The 19,932-nt window shown below is 36.7% G+C and overlaps 1 protein-coding gene across 1 annotated transcript in view; it reads right to left on the bottom strand.

Annotated features, from left to right (window-relative positions):
* PAWR (pro-apoptotic WT1 regulator) overlaps nucleotides 1–19,932 on the bottom strand; it is a 118,176-nt gene that overhangs the window by 4,139 nt on the left and 94,105 nt on the right. The window contains exons 5-6 of the mRNA XM_070409670.1: nucleotides 3,804–3,951; nucleotides 1,982–2,086 (exon numbers count right to left, since the gene is read on the bottom strand). Of these exons, the coding sequence (XP_070265771.1) occupies nucleotides 1,982–2,086; nucleotides 3,804–3,951 (253 nt within the window). The remainder of the gene's footprint in view (nucleotides 1–1,981; nucleotides 2,087–3,803; nucleotides 3,952–19,932) is intronic.

The following is a 19,932-nucleotide window of genomic DNA, read 5'->3' as shown; positions in this document are numbered from 1 at the left end:
TAAACTAGGTAATCACCCTTTGGCTTTAAAGTTATGTTATTCTAGCTCAGCCATGGGCAAACTATGGCCCGAGGGCCGGATCCAGCCCATTTGAAATGAATAAAACTAAAAAAAAAAAAAAAAAAAAGACCGTACCCTTTTATGTAATGATGTTTACTTTGAATTTATATTAGTTCACACAAACACTCCATCCATGCTTTTGTTCCGGCCCTCCGGTCCAGTTTAAGAACCCATTGTGGCCCTCGAGTCAAAAAGTTTGCCCACCCCTGTTCTAGCTCTAAGTTCCCTATTGTAATTCTAGTGCCTTATATAAAACCATTTGGTAAATACAAAGGCCATCTGCTCTAAGTTTCAGTTAGAAGAAACATTATTTCAAGGCAGACTATTTACTGATGGTTGGAAAGCAGACATTTATAGATTTATCCTTGCAATTCAAAATACTAAAACTTGGAGCAATCATTACATGTGCTATTGGAGAACAGCATTCTAATAAATTTAGTATACTGTCTTTGGATAATTAGGTCCATGATTTAAAAATGTACAAGAACATCCCTGGCTGGTGTGGCTCAGTTGGTTATACATCCCGTTCACCAAAAGGCAGCAGGTCTAATTCCCAGTCAGGGCACATACCCAGGTTGCGGGTTCAATCCCTGGTCCAGGTGGGTGCAGGAGGCAACTGATTGATGTTTCTCTCTCCTATCAATGTTTCTACTTCTCTGTCTCCCTCCCTTCCTCTCTTAAAAATAAAAATTTTAAAAATGTACAAAAACAGAATTTGCATTTACTCACAAACTACATGAGTGATGTTGAAAAACAGATTTGTTTAAAGCAACAATAAAGATACACGATTCCTAGAAGTACTACAACTGAGACTTAGATAAGATTTAGAATTTTAAGCTCTGAAAGTGCAGATGTTTTATTATTCCCTGTAATGCACAGTGTTAATACATCATAAACATCAAAAATATTTGCAGATTTCATTAAATCATAGTCCACAACCAATAGTTAATGCCTGTGTTCTGAACCAAGATGAAAGACAGCCTATAAAAAATAAATTGTTTAGAAGTAGGATTCTCGAATACCTGAGGCCAAATACTGGCTCAGTTGATTACTATGTGATTACTACACATGACCTTGAGCAAGATAAACTGAGTTTCAGCAGCATCATCTACAACCTGTAGTTAATGCCTTTCAGCTTTGTTATGTTGCACATAATGAAGACTGTATTTTCTCTTCTTTCATAGTTAGAGTTAAGACTGGATTAGAAATATGTTTTTTCCCCTAGCAAGCATGTCAAACTCACAGTTGGCGGGCCACATGCCTTCCTTCAAATAAATGAGGCATGTGGCCTGCCAGCCTCGAGTTTGACATGCTTGCAAGGTAAACATTTCCTTCCTCTATCCTATCTAAATTCTTCTAAAAGCAAAACTATGGAATCTCTTCTCATTACCATTACCTAAGTATCGTCTAGCATTAAGACCTGCTTCTTAAGCAGGAAGTAAATTCAAGGGCTAAAAAGAAAAAAAAGAGCTACAAATATTCATAAGAGAGATCTTCAGATAAAGCTTATTAACCTAAAGTTGAGAATGCATACATACACTTGAAGAAAAAGAAGTAGAGAAAATACAAAGAAATTTGGAATGTCCTATAGCAAGTAAATAGTAACTGCAGTTCTTCATTGAGGAAACTTTGTGCCTTTTATGTATAGTGGTGACCAAGCTGCCTCTCACCTCCAGATGAACAAAACACAAAGCAATCCATTCATCAGTCCATCTCCAACAGAATAATGTTAAGTAAATACAATTGATAATTAGAGGAAATAAATTTACAGAAGGAAATGATATTTCTTACTACCACAAATTAATGGCATTAATGAAAGAATCAACCAAATAATGAAATTAAATAATTTCTTCATATCTATATATTTTCATCCAATTTCCAGAAAAAAAGGAAATGATGAAACAAATGTGTAAATACTCACTCTATTTAACAAGTCAATTTCTTCTTTGAGTTTTCCGATCATTTCCTCTTTATCTTGCATCAGTCTCACAAGTCTTAAGTTTTCTTGCCTTTCTCTTAATATTTCCTAGTAAATATAATTACAAAGTTGATTAGTTGGAAAGTAATTAAGTGTCATACATCTGCCAAATATGGTGAAGATAATATGAAAATTTCTACTGAATTTTCCTGCCACTTGATGAGGGAAGGAAAAATCCATCCCAGAAAAGAACCAGAGAATGAAAGGAACATAGGAGTTGTAAGATATGTTTCTGATTAAATCTATGTTTACACAAGTCTTTAACAAATACTAATACTCAAAGTCCCCTCTTTAGCTTATCACCACCATTAGTAATAAAATATTTTGATCGATAATATCTGTTTGAAGAAATTCAAATTTATTAAAAATATAGTTTAAGAAATTTACTTTGTTATGCACCTGAAACTAATATATGTCAACTGTATGTCAATTGTAACTGAAAAATAAATTATTTTAAAAAGAAAAGGAGAAAGCTGTATGGAAAAGTCTAAACAGAAAAAAAAAATGGCCCTCAGTTTTACTTCCAACTCTGCTAGTTAACTGACAATGGATAAAATGAAGAAACTGAAATAGATTACTGGTTTTTAAGCTTCTTTTTAAACGATGTAACACCTTTTCCAAAGAAATCTTATTTAGAGAAACCAGGGACTTGGGCTAGGTCAGCCACCTTGGGGGGCAAAAGAGAAGCAGAACCGAAAAGGTCTCACCCAGAACTTGTTTCTTTCCTGCTAACCCTCAGCGAAAGCAGCTGGCCGGCCTCTTTAATCAACTGCTTCCAGCCACTAACAAGGCAATCCAAACCCTTGTGGAACTTTCAAAACCTTTCTGAAGAATCCCCTTGAAACCTACTGAACTATGTATTCCTTAAAGTTTTAACTTTAGATTTATAGAAAGTAGTTTGAAAGCTCAGATGTGAACTAAAAATAATGATATGTTATAAAAGAAACAACTTTACAAATTAAATCTCTACTAAAAATAATCTTTATATCACAGGTAATAATTTCAATTTAGCAAAACAAAATATATTTTCAATAACCAGAAAGTAATTCAGTACCATTATCAATTTTAGAGGTTGACTGTCTATAGAACCTGATAACTTTATACCAATATCCATTTGTATTGTTCTCAAAGATACTACTAAATAGGTTTATTCTTAAAATTGTTTCAAACATCATCTGTATATTGCTTTGTGTTACTCCAATAAATTTAATTTAAGAAAATTTAAAAATTGTTTCAAACATGAAATATGGCTCTGGGCTCTAACTCAGAACCCAGAAGAAAGTCTACAAATGACCATCTGTACAGATAATAAAATAAACACACAGTAGTGCATTCTGCCAGGAAAACTTGTAACCATTTCAAAGGCAAAGACTATTTTCAATATATTAAAGATAGCACTTGGCAGGATGGGAGTAGCCATTAAATATTAAGGAATACAAGAATTGGCTCTGCTTCTAAAAGTTGTAACATCAACAGAACCGGATACAGGAAAATATTAAGGAAATCAGAAAGTAAACCTAGCCACTGTGCATCTAGACAATAGACGTAAGACAGTGATGCAAAGCTGCTAGTTGACTATACATGGAAATTACCAATAACACCAATGATATCTTCCATGGGTGCCCTTATTCTTTTCCCTTTTTTTTAGCACTGTCGTTCCCCTACAAATTTCAATTTTTTTCTCTCTTAACTGCTATGCAAATTAAAAAAAGAACTCCAAATAGTATATTAATTCTATCAACCTTAAATAATTTGTAACTCATACCTTTTCGAGATCTTCAATTTTCTTTTCCAATGTGTTACTTGAGACCAAATTACCTGAAGCATTTGCATCCCTATTATGTCTGCTGAACCCACTTCTATCTGTTCGGGGATATCTACTTGAGATATCTTCTTCAGAGGCAGTGGTTGTGCTATGAAAATAAAAAGATAAAAAATATATATATATATTCAAAAAACATCTAATATACCCAGCAAGAAGAATGCTGAAAATATTTTCTATTCACCATAAACAATTACCATTCCCTGAGAACACCTGGTTATAGTAAATCAACTTATTTATAACTATAGAAGTTAATAATTATTCCAACACAATGAAAAACACTCATTAATTCTTTTGACCAGTATCTCCTGGATAGCTGGTAAGGACAAGACACTGTTCAGGATACTGTAACAGAAAACACAGACATAGACTCTGCCCTTCAACTTAACAGAGATCACAACTAATTATAACAAAGCAAGACCATCATCACAATAAGGTAAGTTAGGGTACTATGACAGGGAATTAATGCAGACTATCTGTGACAGAGAATCGCTTTCATTTTTTAAAACAATTCTAATCCATCATGGACCAATACTTTTATAAAAGATCAAGTAAAAATGAACTATTGGAAAAATAAAAGAGACCATACAAGTCCAAATATTTTATTAGATTCTGACCCACAAAATTATATTTTAAAAATATAATTAGAATAAATAGAAAAAAGGAAAGAATTACATAAGATTGCATATTTTTCACTGGAAGTATGCACATAGGCAATAATAGGCTATCACACTACTAAGTCACCTGAAGGCTTGACTGGACTGGAGAATTTGCCTCTAAGCTCATTCACATGTCTGATTGCAAAAGGCCTCAGTGTCTCACTGGCTGCTGGCCAGAAGCCTCAGTTCCTCAGTATGTGGGCCTCTCCATTGGGCTGTTCACCATATGGCAGCTGTCTTCCAGAGAGAAAATGACATAGCAACCAAGACAGACACTGCATATCTGTTCTGCCCAAATCTCAGAAATGACATTCTGGCACATCAACTCTGTTGCAATGTGGAAGGGGATTACACAAGGTGTAAATACCAGGAGGCAGGGCTTCCAGGGGCTCTCCTGGAGGCTGGCAACCATGCTTGTTAACTTACCTAGACTAGGTTGGACTGATGATTATGCTGCTCACAAGGGGTAAGGTATATCGAAACTACATGTATGTTTTGTTTAAATAGCACTCATAACAGAAAAACTAGTTTCACAGGTGTATGCTGATAGGAATAAAAGAGATTTTAAAACAACTTCAGCAAGCTCAGGATATTCATTTTCAACTTTTACCACAAATGCAGAAAATGACACTTTTCAAAATGTCTTCAGTCCTTCATTAGTAATCAGCTCCAATCATTTAAAGTTAAATCTAAAATAGCTTTTGATAAAAAATGGATTCCTGATCTATTAATTTCTTATGCATGGGTTTTCTTTTGATAGAACATTATGCAAATATGTAGCACTAAAATCACCAACTTTACTGATAACTGTTAAAATATTGTGGAACTCATCATTATTTGTAGAACTTTCCCCCAAAATTTCCATTCATTTTTGTTCTTTGGTCTTCTATAACATTGAAAACATTTTATGTCTCCCTTGCATGGAAGACTAAGATTACTAAATAAGAACTATTAGAGAAATAAGTCTAATTCACATATTTTAAAAGCTGGGGACCAAACTGGTGTCTTAGCTTGCAAAAACAATGAGTTCATCCCAAAGTTCAAATACTTTCGTCTGAAAATTTTCCTTTGAACATTATTTTTTACTTCAGCATATGATTAACAGTTGATTGGTGCAGCTTCCAAATTATCATTTACTTTTTTTAATCTCAAATTTAATGCATTAGTGCTCAAGTAATTCACACGTTTAGGGAACCACTGTTAATTTAGTTGATATAACAAGTACACTGCTTAGTTCAGCTGAGATAGCAAGACTTTCTCAGAGAAACAAGCAGGACATTAATTTACATTCTGGCACAAGTTCCAGCATGTTTTCCCTGTCACTGTCTCTATATAATCAGAACATACTCCTACAAAAGAAAGCCAAACTTCAAAACACAGTTGATTTGTTAACCTTTCAAAGTTTTATATACTTCAGAGCATGTTGTGCTTGTCAGCAAGGAAGTTAAAAAATAAATTCTTCATATCACTGTCATGTTAGCAAAAGTCAATGTGTTCATTAAATTATAACAAAAATTCCTTTGCTATCTTATTTGTTAAAGAATTTGTTTTCTTTATCACTAAACTGGTCCTAAATTTATCAAGCTATAGTGTTGCTGGAAAGTATTACACAAACTACCTTCTTTGCTACAGATTCACTCAACATCTCTAAGCAAATATCTTTGTCTTGTCATTTGTGTATAACCTGAAGTGAGAGTTTAAAAGAAATTCACAGAGCACTAATGATTACATATGAAATCCTGAAGACTGGCTGTCAGCTTCTTAACTATAATATTCATTCAAATAACGCATTTGTGGTTGTGAATATATTTATGTCATGCCTATTATAAGTGCCACTTAAATTTTGATGGTTTTATTGTTTTAGTAGACAGTACATCACTGCAAATAATTTACTGTGGTTTTAGCACTTCCACATCCACTAAGGCTAAACACTGAATTCAGTATAGGAAGGACAATGCTTTCAACAAAATGAGTACAGACTCTGTTGTTCTGTATCTCTTTGAAATTATAGTACTTCCATCATCATCACTTGGTTTACTATTATTGTCACATTCAGAAAGGGCTATCTTTTCTTATTTAAAAAAAAAAGTCTATTAAAGCTTGTTTTATCTTAAATAAATTAGAATCAAAAATAAGAATTTTACTCCCTGGATATAGATAATACTAACACAGAAATTGAAAAAATTTTTTAAGTAAATAAATCTTCACATTTTCTTCAATTCTTAAACATTTTGGGTTACAAATGACTAATATAAAAATAACACATGTACAGCAGGCTACATATACTGCTCAAGCTCACATGGAACATTCATCAAGAGAAACCATATTCTGGGCCATAAAACACATCTTCACAAATTTAAAATAGAAATCATACAATGTCTGCTCTAAGGCCACAGTAGGATTAAACTAGAAATCAGTAGCAAAGATAATTGGAAAATCTTAAAATATGTGGAAATTAAACAACACACTTCTAAATTACATGTGGATCAAATAAGAAATCTCAAGAGAAATTCTAAAAATATTTTTAATTAAATGAAAATGAACCCACAATTTAAAATTTGTGGGATGCAGTGAAAGCAGTAGGATGCTTAGAGGGAAGTTTATAGCACAGAATGCATATATTAGAAAAGAAGAAAGGTCTAAAATCAATATTCTAAGTAATTTTCTACCTTTGGACACTAAAAAAGAGAAATTTAAATCCAAAGTAAGTAGAAAAATGAAATAATAGAGTAGAAATCAATCTATAATAATAAAAGCATAATATGCTAATTAGACCAGACAGCCGAATGACCTTTCTGACGAAGCCACAGCAGCAGGGGCCAAGGCAGAGGTGGTTAAGCGAGATCAGGCAGGCAGGCAGGCGAGTGGTTAGGGGAGATCAGGCAGGCAGGCAAGTGGTTAGGGGCAATCAAGCAGGCAGGCAGAGGGGTTAGGAGCCAGCAGTCCCAGATTTTGAGAGGGATGTCCGACTGCCAGTTTAGGCCCGATCCCACAGGGACCCCTGTGGGATCGGGCCTAAACCTTTAGTTGGACATCCCCCAAGGGGTCCCAGATTGCCAGAGGGTGCAGGCCAGGTTGAAGGACCCCCCCCCCCCCCAACTCCCCCATGCACAAATTTCGTGCACCGGGCCTCTAGTTAAATTATAAATAGGAAACCAATATATAAAAATCAATGAAACCAAAAGCTCTTTCTTTGAAAAGATTAATAAAACCAACAGGATCCTACATGGGCTAAGTAAGAAAAAGAGAGAATAGACTTAAACTACATTACATGGTAGAAAAAGCAAAACTATATAGAGAGAGTAAAAACGGTAAGTAATTGCCAGGGGTTGGGGAAGAGGTAATGGGGGTGTGAAGGGGGGGATAAATAGGTGAAGCACAGAAAATTTTTAGGGCAGTGAAACTACTTTATATGACACTATAATAGTGGATACATGTTATTTATACATTTGTCCAAACCCAATGTACAACACCAAGAGTGAACCGTATTGTAAACCACGGACTTTGGGTGATTATGGGTCGATGTAAGTTCAACTGTAATATATGTACCTTTCTGTTGGGGAATGTTGATAATGGGGGAGGCTATGCATTTGTGTGTGTGTGTGGGGGGGGGGGGGGGAGGAGCAAAGGACATGTGGGAAATTTTTATACCTTCCCTTCAATTTTGCTGTGAACCTTAAACTGCTCTAAAAATTAAATTTAAAAAAAATTGTGCATGCACCATTGACTTGGGTTAGTCAATATCCAGTTCAAAAGAGAGTCCACTGATAATGCAGTTGCATATGATGACAATATCAAAATGCAATTCAAGCTTCTAAATATTTACTTCAAGTTCTTATCTAGCTATGGACTGGTAATGACCAATACCACACTTTAAGTGCTAGTTATGCTAGAGAAAGTTTAAAACTCAGAAGAGGACTAAGAATGTGCAAATATCTAGAAACAAAGAGCATATGGTCTATTTAAGAAAAGTGATATGACACTGAAAAAGTGGAAAGCCTGAAAGTCATTTTATAAGAATTTAAACTTATGGTCTCTAAATTTTATTCACTACATACCCATGTTGGTATGAATGTTTGTTTATGTACTCTTCTTAAAATATGATTTACAATATAACCATATTATATATGACTATATATTACATATTATATATCCATTATTATAAATATATGCAATATGCATTATACACAAATAAATCAGTGATTTATAATATAATCACATTATTAAAATAAATATTATCTGTATCACAAAAATAGAACATAAGGGATGAAAAGAACTTAAAGTTTATATTTTAATTTTTTATGGCACAAAATTTTGTTTTCACAAAACACTGAACATATCATTGAAAAGTAATTTATTTATTGGTGAGAGAGAGAAACATCAATTTGTTGTTCCACCTATCTATACGGACTATGACACGTTTAATGAAAGTATAACTGAAAATGCTGCATCACTTTTTAGAATCTTATTTTAATACTTTGTCACAGAGATTCAAAGAGCTAGTTCTAAGATCAATTTTCATATTTGATTTTATGGTTATGCTACCAGAAAGAGATGCCTCACAATAAAAATTTAAGTATTTTTAAAAGTTTCACTAAAAATTCCAAAGTAAACAAAGATTTTTTGCTGTTTTAAAATAGATCTGATTCTGTGAATCTTGCCAGCTGAATAAACATGTGATCATCTTTGTCCTTATATACTTGATTTGATATTCTCCTTAAATTCCACCCAGGCTTATAAATTTTCTAAGTATTAAACTAGATAATTCATAAATCCATTTAAAATTTGAATTGCAGTACTGTGCAACATTCAGAAAGTGAACAAACAGAGCATGCTTCCCTCAGGATACCTCCAGGACCAAATGACCATCTCACATATAGAGCAAGGGTAATGAGTAATACACAGTACTAGCTATTAAGTACTAATGCCTTAATGTTTTTTATATTAAATGATAAATATAAGTAGAAGCTTTATACATTATCCTGCACATCACTTTACCTTGAAGACTAGCACAGACATCATCTGAAGGTCATGGGAAGCCATTAAAGCAAGAAAAGTGACAATCATTTTAACAAAATGCACTGGAGATGAGAAAACTGGAGACAGAGAGGCCAGTTTGGAGGCTACTGCATCATCTATGTAAGAGATTGGTATGCTGGTACTGGAGATACACAGGAGTTAACAAGGCAGCATAAATGATTAGTTTTAGCTGAAGTAGTTAAAAAAAAAAAAAGAGGGTTTTAACCAATGCCCAGATTTCTGGCTTGAGCAAGAGTATATGGATTTTTATGCCAACTATTAAAATCCATCAAGTTTCACAAGTTTACTTTTGAACATGATGAGTTTGGGATGCCTTTGTGATACCTAAAAGTAGATATCTGAAAGTTGTTGGTTATACAGGGATAGAGCTAATGATCTGAACCCATCAGCATACTAGTATTTATAGATAGTAACTGAGTTAATTGGAGTGAAGGTGATTTCTGGCAAAAATACACAGAACAAGAAGACAATAAAGTTGTTTTGCTTGTTTCCAACAATGAAACTGGCCAATACTGAATTTATCCTAAAGAAATAATCAAGACTGTGTACAATTATTTACATACAAAGATATTAAAGTATTTTAATCAAAAACTGGAAAAAATCTACACATGTAACACAAATGGACTGTTCAATAAGTGTTGGTATATACATCTAATGGTATGCTATGTTGCTATTAAATACAACATTGTAAAAGACTAATGAAAATAAAACGAACAAAGTCATCTGAAGGTCATGGGAAGCCATTAAAGCAAGAAAAGTGACAATCATTTTAACAAAATGCACTGGAGATGAGAAAACTGCAGACAGAGAGGCCAGTTTGGAGGCTACTGCATCATCTATGTAAGAGATTTGGTAAAAAACAAAGTCTAAGGTAGAGAGCTAACACCAATACACAAAAAACAAGTACAGGAAAGGAAGAACTACAAATAAGACTGGGAAATGCTAACAAAATGGTAGGAAGAAAATCAGGAGAGTAAAGTATTATTGAAACCACATCATCCTATATTAGTAAGAGAGGAATATGCTAATTAGCCATTACGTGAGGTGTAACAACAAATCGGGTCATGACCAGATCACGGATTAGCGGGAGCTTGGGCCAGCCAAGTACAAGCAGGCTGTGGAGAGCTACAGGAGAGGGCAGGGCAGCAAGCTATTGGGGGGAGGGGGGGGAGGGCCGGGGAGAGCTACAGGAGAGTGGCAGCGATCTACTAGCGCCGTGGTCAGCAAACTGCGGCTCATGAACCAATGCGGCTCTTTGGCCCCTTGAGTGTGGCTCTTCCTAAGCCTTAGGAGTATCCTGATTAAGTTAATAACAATGTACCTACCTATGTAGTTTAAGTTTAAAAAATTTGGCTCTCAAAAGAAATTTCAATCGTTGTGCTGTTGATATTTGGCTCTGTTGACTAATGAGTTTGCCGACCACTGGGCTAGCGCATGGATTCATGTGCAGGGCTACTAGAATAATTTTATATAAGAGCATCAGAATAATTTTAAAGGATTTCCTTTCACTTAAAGAAAGTCCAATTATATGCATGAACCATAAGATTATTCAAATAGAAACTACAATGCTGACAACTGCAAACAAAATCCTAGAAATATGGATATCCCTTAATAGCATTGGATCTGCTTGATGTACAAGCTTAAAACAGTATTTTAAAGTTTAACCTATTAACAAATTTTAAAATACTTCATATTTGGCTTATTGATACATAAATGATATCATTATACAAATTAAAAACAAGGAATAATTATTAGAAAACAAAATCAGTGCTTTATCCACATTCAGATTAGGTTTGTAAGGAATACTGTCAGAGTTGTGAATAATTGTGTTACTTGATCTTACTGCCAAATTTAGCTTTGTTTATTCTAGAAACAGAAATGTTTTTAACCTATTTTGAAGGTCTGATATGTGCAGTACAAAATACCCAGAAGAGAAAATTGTTTCATTAACTCCAAAAAGTTTGTAGCATTCTACTCAGGAATGTTAACACAAATCTCTAATAGGATTCTAAAAAGAATCACCCGGGATCTGCCCTTAGCTACAAACATATTAACTATACTGTTCAGAAAAGGAAAAAGAATACAGAGTATCATTAAAGATAAATACTACAATCTACCGCAAGTTTTCCTCCTCTGGGAATTTTCACATCTTCTGTGGAAAGAGTAGGAGGAGTCACGTAGGGGAATAAACACTGTTCTAAATCTATCATGAGAACAAGACTGGCAACATTGTGAAATTACAGCTAGAGGAATTTTCCACTAAAATAGATATTTTAAACCTTAGCAATTAAAAGAAATACAAGACTCATGAGTAAAATTCTACTTTTAGAATGAATATCAAAATACTTAGAAGTGTTGGATGAATCATGAAATTCCTAAGTTACCAACAATTCCATGATTGGCTTTCACATTTTTAATGTTTTCCTACCTTGTTCCCCACCACCACTCCCACTCCTCAAAACAGCCCCTTACTCGTGCAGGTCTTCTCCCTCTTCTTCCTTTAAATGCATACACACACACCACACAGAGCAACAACTAAAAATCAAAATCAACTCTCAGAAACTTTATAAAAATTGTGATACGTATTTACTGTAGAAAATGAAAAATATAAGTATCTGCAGTAACCCCAACAACCCAGAGATAACTACCAATACATTTTACTGTAACATGTTAGTAGTTCTCAATCTTTTTTTAAAAAAATATATTTTATTGATTTTTTACAGAGAGGGAGAGGGATAGAGAGTTAGAAACATCGATGAGAGAGAAGCATCGATCAGCTGCCTCCTGCACACCCCCTATTGGGGATGTGCCCGCAACCAAGGTACATGCCCTTGACCGGAATCGAACCCGGGACCCTTGAGTCCGGAGGCCGATGCTCTATCCATGGAGCCAAACCGGTTAGGGCGGTAGTTCTCAATCTTGTTGGATTATAGATCCCTTTGAAAATCTAATGAAAAATATAGCTCTTCTCCCAGATAAACATTATATTCTTTTTCACAGAATTTTTGTAGATCATCAAAAGATTTCAAGTTAAGAACACTATGTTAGACTTTGTTTCAATATTATACTTTTTGTAATATGCTCTCCCTCTCTCCACTTAATATAAATAATAATTTTCCTATACAATTAATAATTTTCTATAGCATCAATTTAATGTCTGCACTGTAACTATTTATATTAATGTTATAGCTTATAACCTATCTCACTGGAAATGTAAGTTTTTCCAGTTAGGAGTCATTATACATGCTCATTTCTGGTATAGTGAATTATCCTAAAGAGATTAAATATGATAGTTATATCTCATCAAATATACTACCTAGTTGTTCAAATTTCACTACCTGAGACCTGGACAAAACAAATACAGAAAACAAAACATCATTCCATATTTAGGTCACTGTATTTGGTAAGAAGAGCTAAAATTATACACTCCTCATTATCTTAGCATGCATGCCCCAGACACTTATCTTGCACCTCAGAACTATTAAACAAATATTAAACATAAAAATCCATTTTGATTTTTCAACTAAGCAATATGAAAAATAGGAATCACACAAAAACTTATAAACGAATGTTTATAGCATATTATGTTATGTATTCTAATATAATAATTCATATAAACCAAAAGGTGGAAATGACCTACTGTCCATCAACTGATGAATGATTAACCAAAATGTGGTATAACTAAGCATGCTACTATTAATATGAATAAAATTTAAAAACATGTTAATTGAAAGGAGCCAAATCAAAAGGCCTTATATTATATGATTCCATTTATATGAAATATCCAACACAGGCAAATCTATGAAGACAGAAAACAGAGTACTGGTTGCTAAGGGCTGGGTTGGGGGTTAACTGTTAATGGATATGTGGTTTCCCCCTTTTTTTGGTGGGGGAGGGGGTAATTATGGAACTAGATAGTGGTGATGGTTGTACAACCTGTCAATGTACTATAAACTGGTGAATTGTACATTTTCAAAGGATTAATTTTGCTATTTGAATTCTATCTCAATAAAGTTATTTTAAAAAGGAGTAAGTATAGAATAACATGTCCAGATTAGTGGTTAATTTCCAAGGAAATATAATACTGTACATAAAATGCACTTAAAATATTTATATCAAATATTATTAACATAAATTCTTTTTTTTATTATAAAGATACTAGAGGCCCGGTGCACAAAAATTTGTGCACTCGGGGCAGGGGGGGGGGCCGGGGGGGGGGGGGGTCCCCCAGCCCGGCCTGTGCCCTCTCGCAGTCTGGGACCCCTCAGGAAATAACGACCTGCTGGCTTAGGCCTGCTCCCGGGTGGCAGAGGGCAGGCCCAATTCCTAAGTGCAGCCCCTGGTCAGGCTCAGAGCAGGGCAGATTGGGGAGTTGGGGCGCCGCCCCCATCATGCACAGAGCATGGCGGATCGGGAGGTTGCAATGCCACCCTCAGTCACGCTCAGGGTAGGGCCAATTGGGGGGTTGGGGCACCGCCCCCATCACACTCAAGGCAGGGTCGATGGGGAGGTTGCGGCACCACCCCCTGTCACGCACAGAGCAGGGCCCATCAGGGGGTTGGGGTGCTGCCTCCTATCACGCACAGAGCAGGGCCCATCAGGGGTGTTGGGGCTCCGTACCCTGTCACGCACAGAGCAGGCCTGATCAGGGGGTTGAGGAATTCCCCCCTGTCACTCACAGAGTAGGGCCGATAGGGGAGTTGGGGCACCGCCCCCTGTCACACACAGAGCAGGGCGGATCAGGGGGTTGGGGCGCTGCACCCTGTCACACTCAGGGCAGGGCCAATGGGGAGGTTATGGCTCTACCCTGTCACACACAGAGCAAGGCCCGTGGAGGGGGGTTGGGGCGCCACCCTCTATCACCCACAGAGCAGGGCCGATCAGGGGGTTGGGGCGCCGCCACTGTCACACTCAGAGCAGGGCGGATCAGGGGGTTGGTGCGCCGCACCCTGTCACACACAGAGCAGGGCGGATCAGGGGGTTGGTGCGCTGCACCCTGTCAAACACAGAGCCACAGGGCAATCAGGGGATTGGGGAGCTCCCCCCTATCAGCCACAGAGCAGGGCAGATAGGGAGGTTGTGGCCCCCCCCCTGTCACACACAGAGCCACAGAGCGATCCGGGGTTTTGGGCGCTGCCCCCTGTCACGCTGATCCCGGTGCCGGGAGGCCTCGCTGCTCCGCTGATCCCGGTGCTGGGAGGCATATTACCCTTTTACTATATAGGATAGAGGCCTGGTGCATGGGTGGGGGCTGGCTGGTTTGCCCTGAAGGGTGTCCTGGATCAGGGTGGGGGTCCCCACTGGGGTGCCTGGCCAGTCTGGGTGAGGGGCTGAGAGCTGTTTTCCGGAAGCGAGTGACTGAAGCTTCCAACCGCTCCTTGTTTTCTTTTTTTTTTTTTTATTCTGGGCCAGCTTTAGCTCTGAGGCCTCGGCGCTGAAAACATCGATACAATGTTGCTAAAGCCCGGCTGACTGAAGGCCGGTTTCTGGGCTTTTGTTTATCTTCTTATTTGCAACATAGTACATAGTTGCTTAGAGTTGCAACTGAGAGGCCGGAAAGTGAGGCGGGGGAATGCTGGAGTCCGTAGTCACTGAAGCAAGCGAGCCTCATGTTCGCTTCCAGCTGCCTGGCTGCCGGCCGCCATCTTGGCTGACAGTTAATTTGCATATACTCACTGATTAGCCAATGAAAAGGGTAGCGGTCGTACGCTAATTACCATGTTTCTCTTTTATTAGTGTAGATTTTAGATCTTGTAGCTAAAACAAAGTAAAAATAGCTAAATAGACTCTGTGAAATCTATGTCCACATATGTAGAAGTTAAAGAACAAAACAAAACCAAAAAATAAAACAACAACCCATGTTAAACAGAAAAAAATCCAGTTACTAGTACCTACTTTTCAGTTACTCGAAGTCAAAATAAGCCAAATCAAATTGTAAAACAAACATTCTACATTCTACCCATACCAGGCAAATTAATATTATTATGAGGTAAAGCAGCATATACTGACAAAATCAGTCAATTAATAACTGTCTGATCTCACACAAGTCATTCAACTTCACTGTGCCTTGGTTTCCTCATCTGTAAAATAGAGATAATAAAACATCTCCCTCATGAGGTTACTGCAGAATTGACTGCATTAACATATATGGCAAGTACTTTGAATAGTGTCTGATACATAATGAACACTATATAAATCTTAGCTAATATTTACAACACAGAAAAAAAGTTCACAAATCCACCAGAGAAGAACTCAGACCACGAAAAGTACCAGTATCTCAATTACTTTTAAAATATCATTTTGTGACTTTCCTATGCATTTGCAAAATACATTAACCAGAAGAGCCAAAGTTATTGTATCATTATAGCATTTGATAAAATATAGAAGACACTAATCTTATATAATAAAAGCCTGATATGCCAAGTGTCTGGTGGTCCAGTGACTGGTCAACTGTTCAACCAAAGTGTAATATGCTAATGATATGCTAAGGCCACTCAACCACTTGCTATGACGTGCACTGACCACCAGGGGGCAGACAGTTGTCTAATCGACGAGTCGCTATGACATGCACTGACCACTATGGGGCAGATGCTCCGACGGTAGGTTAGCTTGCCGCTGGGGTCCGGCCGATTGGGGCTAGGCGAGATGGGGCCCACCGGACACGCCCTGGAGCCCTCCCGTGGTCCTGATCGTGCACAGGTGGGGTCCTTCAGCCTGGCCTGCACCCTCTTGCAATCTGGGACCCCTGGGGGAATGTTGGAGAGCCACTTTCGGCCCAATCCTGCAGGCCATTCCCTTTGGGAGGGCACAGATGGTACATTTGGTCTTTAGTCTGAAATTTCTTACTTTTCAAGGATGATTTTTTTGGTGTAACCCCTGACCTACAAACTAAGAGAGTTTCTTGTGACTAAGTGGTTCTTTAAATACATGTGCAAACAAGAACTACTGGTTTTATAACAGTGGTTATAAAGAAACTTCCATTTAGAAAAAAAAATTAACAGTTGTGTTACAACATCTTAAATCTGTCTGAATATTATGTTTCTAAATAAATTATTCACTTTCCAAACTTATAGAGGGTCTATTCAATTTCCTATGAAAGAGCATTAAGATTCACATGACAATTAAAGATCTGACTTCTCTCTATATTAATTCAAAAAATAAGAGATCTGACATAATTCAAGATATACAGTATCTTTTAAAAGTGACACTTCTTTTTTTTACACATTAAGTATGAAAAGGAGGGTCTTCTGAAATTAGACGGAAGTTCTTCTAACACTACATGTGGACAGCTGTGGTTCACAGTGAGGTATAATGTTTGAGGTGTGTGGTTTGTGCATTTCTATGTGGCTTGGTTGAGCTAGGTACAGTTTTCTGGGTGTACCTACTGTTTGTCATGAACAAAATTAAAATTCTGCATTGGCAAACTCAAATTCTGTGTTATAGTCAAATCGTTCCCTAATATATCAACTGGGACAAATTAAAATGATTAAAACAAACATTTTAGCACAACTGACTTTGGAAAAGAATGCTGGTCCCTAAGGAAAAGAATCATAGTCACATTTTATCAAAATAAAGAAATTATGGCAAAACAAAACAAAAAATTATGGGTCCCCAAAACAGTTATAGTGAGGGTCTCTGGAATACTTATGTTATACTTCACTGAAAAAGAGAAAAGCAGAGATGGCTCAGTTGATAGCAGTCATTCTCTATATAACTTAAAATAAAAGTTGAAGATACTTGTTTTACATCAACTATGGAGCAAAATAGAATGCAAAATTATATGTCCATTATGTCCATTATCCACACAGCTATACAAATAAAAAGCCTATAAATATAATGTTAATAGTATTTGATCTGTGTGGGTTTTTCTAATCCAAATATTCAATAGTAAGAATTGCTTTTAAAATAAACAGTTCTACGTTGTATAAAAATTCTACCCTGATCATTTTCAGTAACTGCAAAAAAAAAAAAAAAATTGTAAGAGAAGAAAAGTTCTGATAAAGCTACATGAATTATAGTTATAGAAGGACAATAATTACATGAAACATTATATATATGAAATAGAATTTTGCACCTACATTTCAGCTAAGATAACATTAATTCTTCCTAATATTCATATCTTGACGTGTCCAATGCTCTGGCATATGAACAAAAATTTCCCTCTCTTGTAACTTAAAAAACTTAAAAAAAAAAATTTCCTCTCTTGTAACTTAGCTAATTTTTGCTCAGAGGGAATGTGGTATAATAAAGGGCTCATGGAACTAAAACCATTTTCCTCATTTTGGAATGAAGATGCCTGTCCAGGTGCCCGATGCGGCTATTGTTAGGTAAGGTATGTGCAGGTGGTCTACATACCATTAAAAGCTACATAAATGTAACCTATTAATGTTACTAGAGGGGAGGCCAACTTAGAAGCACACTTATCACTGTGCATAAATGTTACTTAATAAAATAATTAAGTGTATTAAAAAATTTGTGAAAACAAAAGGACCAGTTAATTACTATGTGAGAATGATAAAATGTATTATCTGTCTTAACTTGCTTCCCCTGTTTCTTAATCAGTGCCATTCCTAACGGTTAAATTACATGCTTTAAGAAAAATGGTAAATTATACACCCTGGCTAATCCTGCCCTTTGCAAGTCATTCAGACTACCTTGCCTTTAAAAAAAAAGGTTTTATTTAGATATCATACCAAGCAGGATAGCCACAGCTACACATCTAACAATCTCTCTTAGTTTTTTAAAAATAATTTTATTTTAACCAATGCACTATAAACTTAACCAAGAAAACATTCTATTAAGAAAATTACACATCGGAAAAATAACCTACAAATATGACACTGATCCATCTTTCCTAAACCTGGAGTTTCAGAAATTTCATGACCTCCCTACATCTCCAACTACAGGCCTTTCATATCCAAGGGCTCCACATCTACAAATTTAACCAACCTTAGACGTAAAATATTCAGAAAAAAAATGTTACGTTGTTGCTGATGTGTGCTATGTAGTTAGGCCCATCCATGAGAGTTGCATCTATACTGAACATGTACAGACTTTTTTGCCACTATTCCCTGAACAATACAGCATAACAACTACTTGCATAGGATTTACATTGTATTAGCTATTATAAATAATCTATAGATGATTTGAAGTGTTCAGGAGAATGTCCATGGGTTTATATAGTAACTTGAGTATTCCCAAGTTTTGGCATCTGAGTAGGGTCCTAGAACCAATCAATCCCCAAAGTATACCGAGCGATGGCTATAATTTCTCAAAGTTATTTAAACATTTTAAAAAGGGAGTCAGTGAACATGTGAGAGATGTTCAAGATAAGAGTGATTTCGATAGAATACAGTATTCCCCCTTACCCACTGTTTCATTTTTCCATTTCAGTTACCCATGGCCAACTGTATTCTGAAAATATTAAGTGGAAAATTCCAGAAATAAACAATTCATAAGTTTTAAACTGCAAGCCATTCTGAGTAATGTGATGAAATCTTGAGCCATCTAGGATGTGACTCACCCACATGTCCAGTGTGTCCACTCTAGTATACATTACCTATCCAGTCACATAATAGCCATCTCAGTTATCAGATTGACTGTTGAGATATCACAGTGCTCCTGTTTAAGTAACTCTTATTTTACCTAATAATGGCCCCAAAGCCAAGAGTAGAGAGACTGACAATTCCGACACACCAGAGAAGCAATAAACTGATTCTTAAAAATCACCATAAAGTCAATAGCAGCCTAATGCTGTCACAATACCTACATCATTCACGACACTTCATCTTATCACATAGACGTGGTATCATCTTACATTATCACAAAAGAAGAATGAGTATCTACACTAATAAAAGAGAAACATGGTAATTAGCATACGACCGCTACCCTTTTCATTGGTTAATCAGTGAGTATATGCAAATTAACTGTCAGCCAAGATGGCGGCCGGCAGCCAGGCACTGAAGCGAGCAGGGAAGCTTGCTTGCTGAGGACTCCAACGTTCCCCGCCTGCCGCTGCCGGCCTCTCAGTTGCAACTCTAAGCAACTATGTACTATGTTGCAAATAAGAAGGTAAACAAAACACCAGAAAATAGCCAGACTGAAATCCTGCCGGACCGAAACTTTGTATCAATGTTTTCAGCAGCGAGGCCTCAGAGCTAAAGCTGGCCCAGAATAAAAAAAAAAGAAGAAGAAAACAAGGAGCGGTTGGGAGCTTTAGTCACTCGCCACCCGGAAAACAGCCCTCAGCCCCTCAGCCAGCCTGGCCAGGCACCCTAGTGGGGACCCCCACCCTGATCCAGGACACCCTTCAGGGCAAACCAGCCAGCCCCCACCCATGCACCAGGCCTCTATCCTATATAGTAAAAGGGTAA

The sequence above is a fragment of the Myotis yumanensis genome, unplaced genomic scaffold (genome assembly GCF_028538775.1).
Source record: "Myotis yumanensis isolate MYYU_CA2020_CCGP unplaced genomic scaffold, mMyoYum1.0.hap1 SCAF_3, whole genome shotgun sequence".
In the NCBI taxonomy this organism is placed as follows: Eukaryota; Metazoa; Chordata; class Mammalia; order Chiroptera; family Vespertilionidae; genus Myotis; species Myotis yumanensis.
Note: the sequence above shows the minus strand (reverse complement) of the source record. Positions and strands in the feature narration are given on the sequence as shown.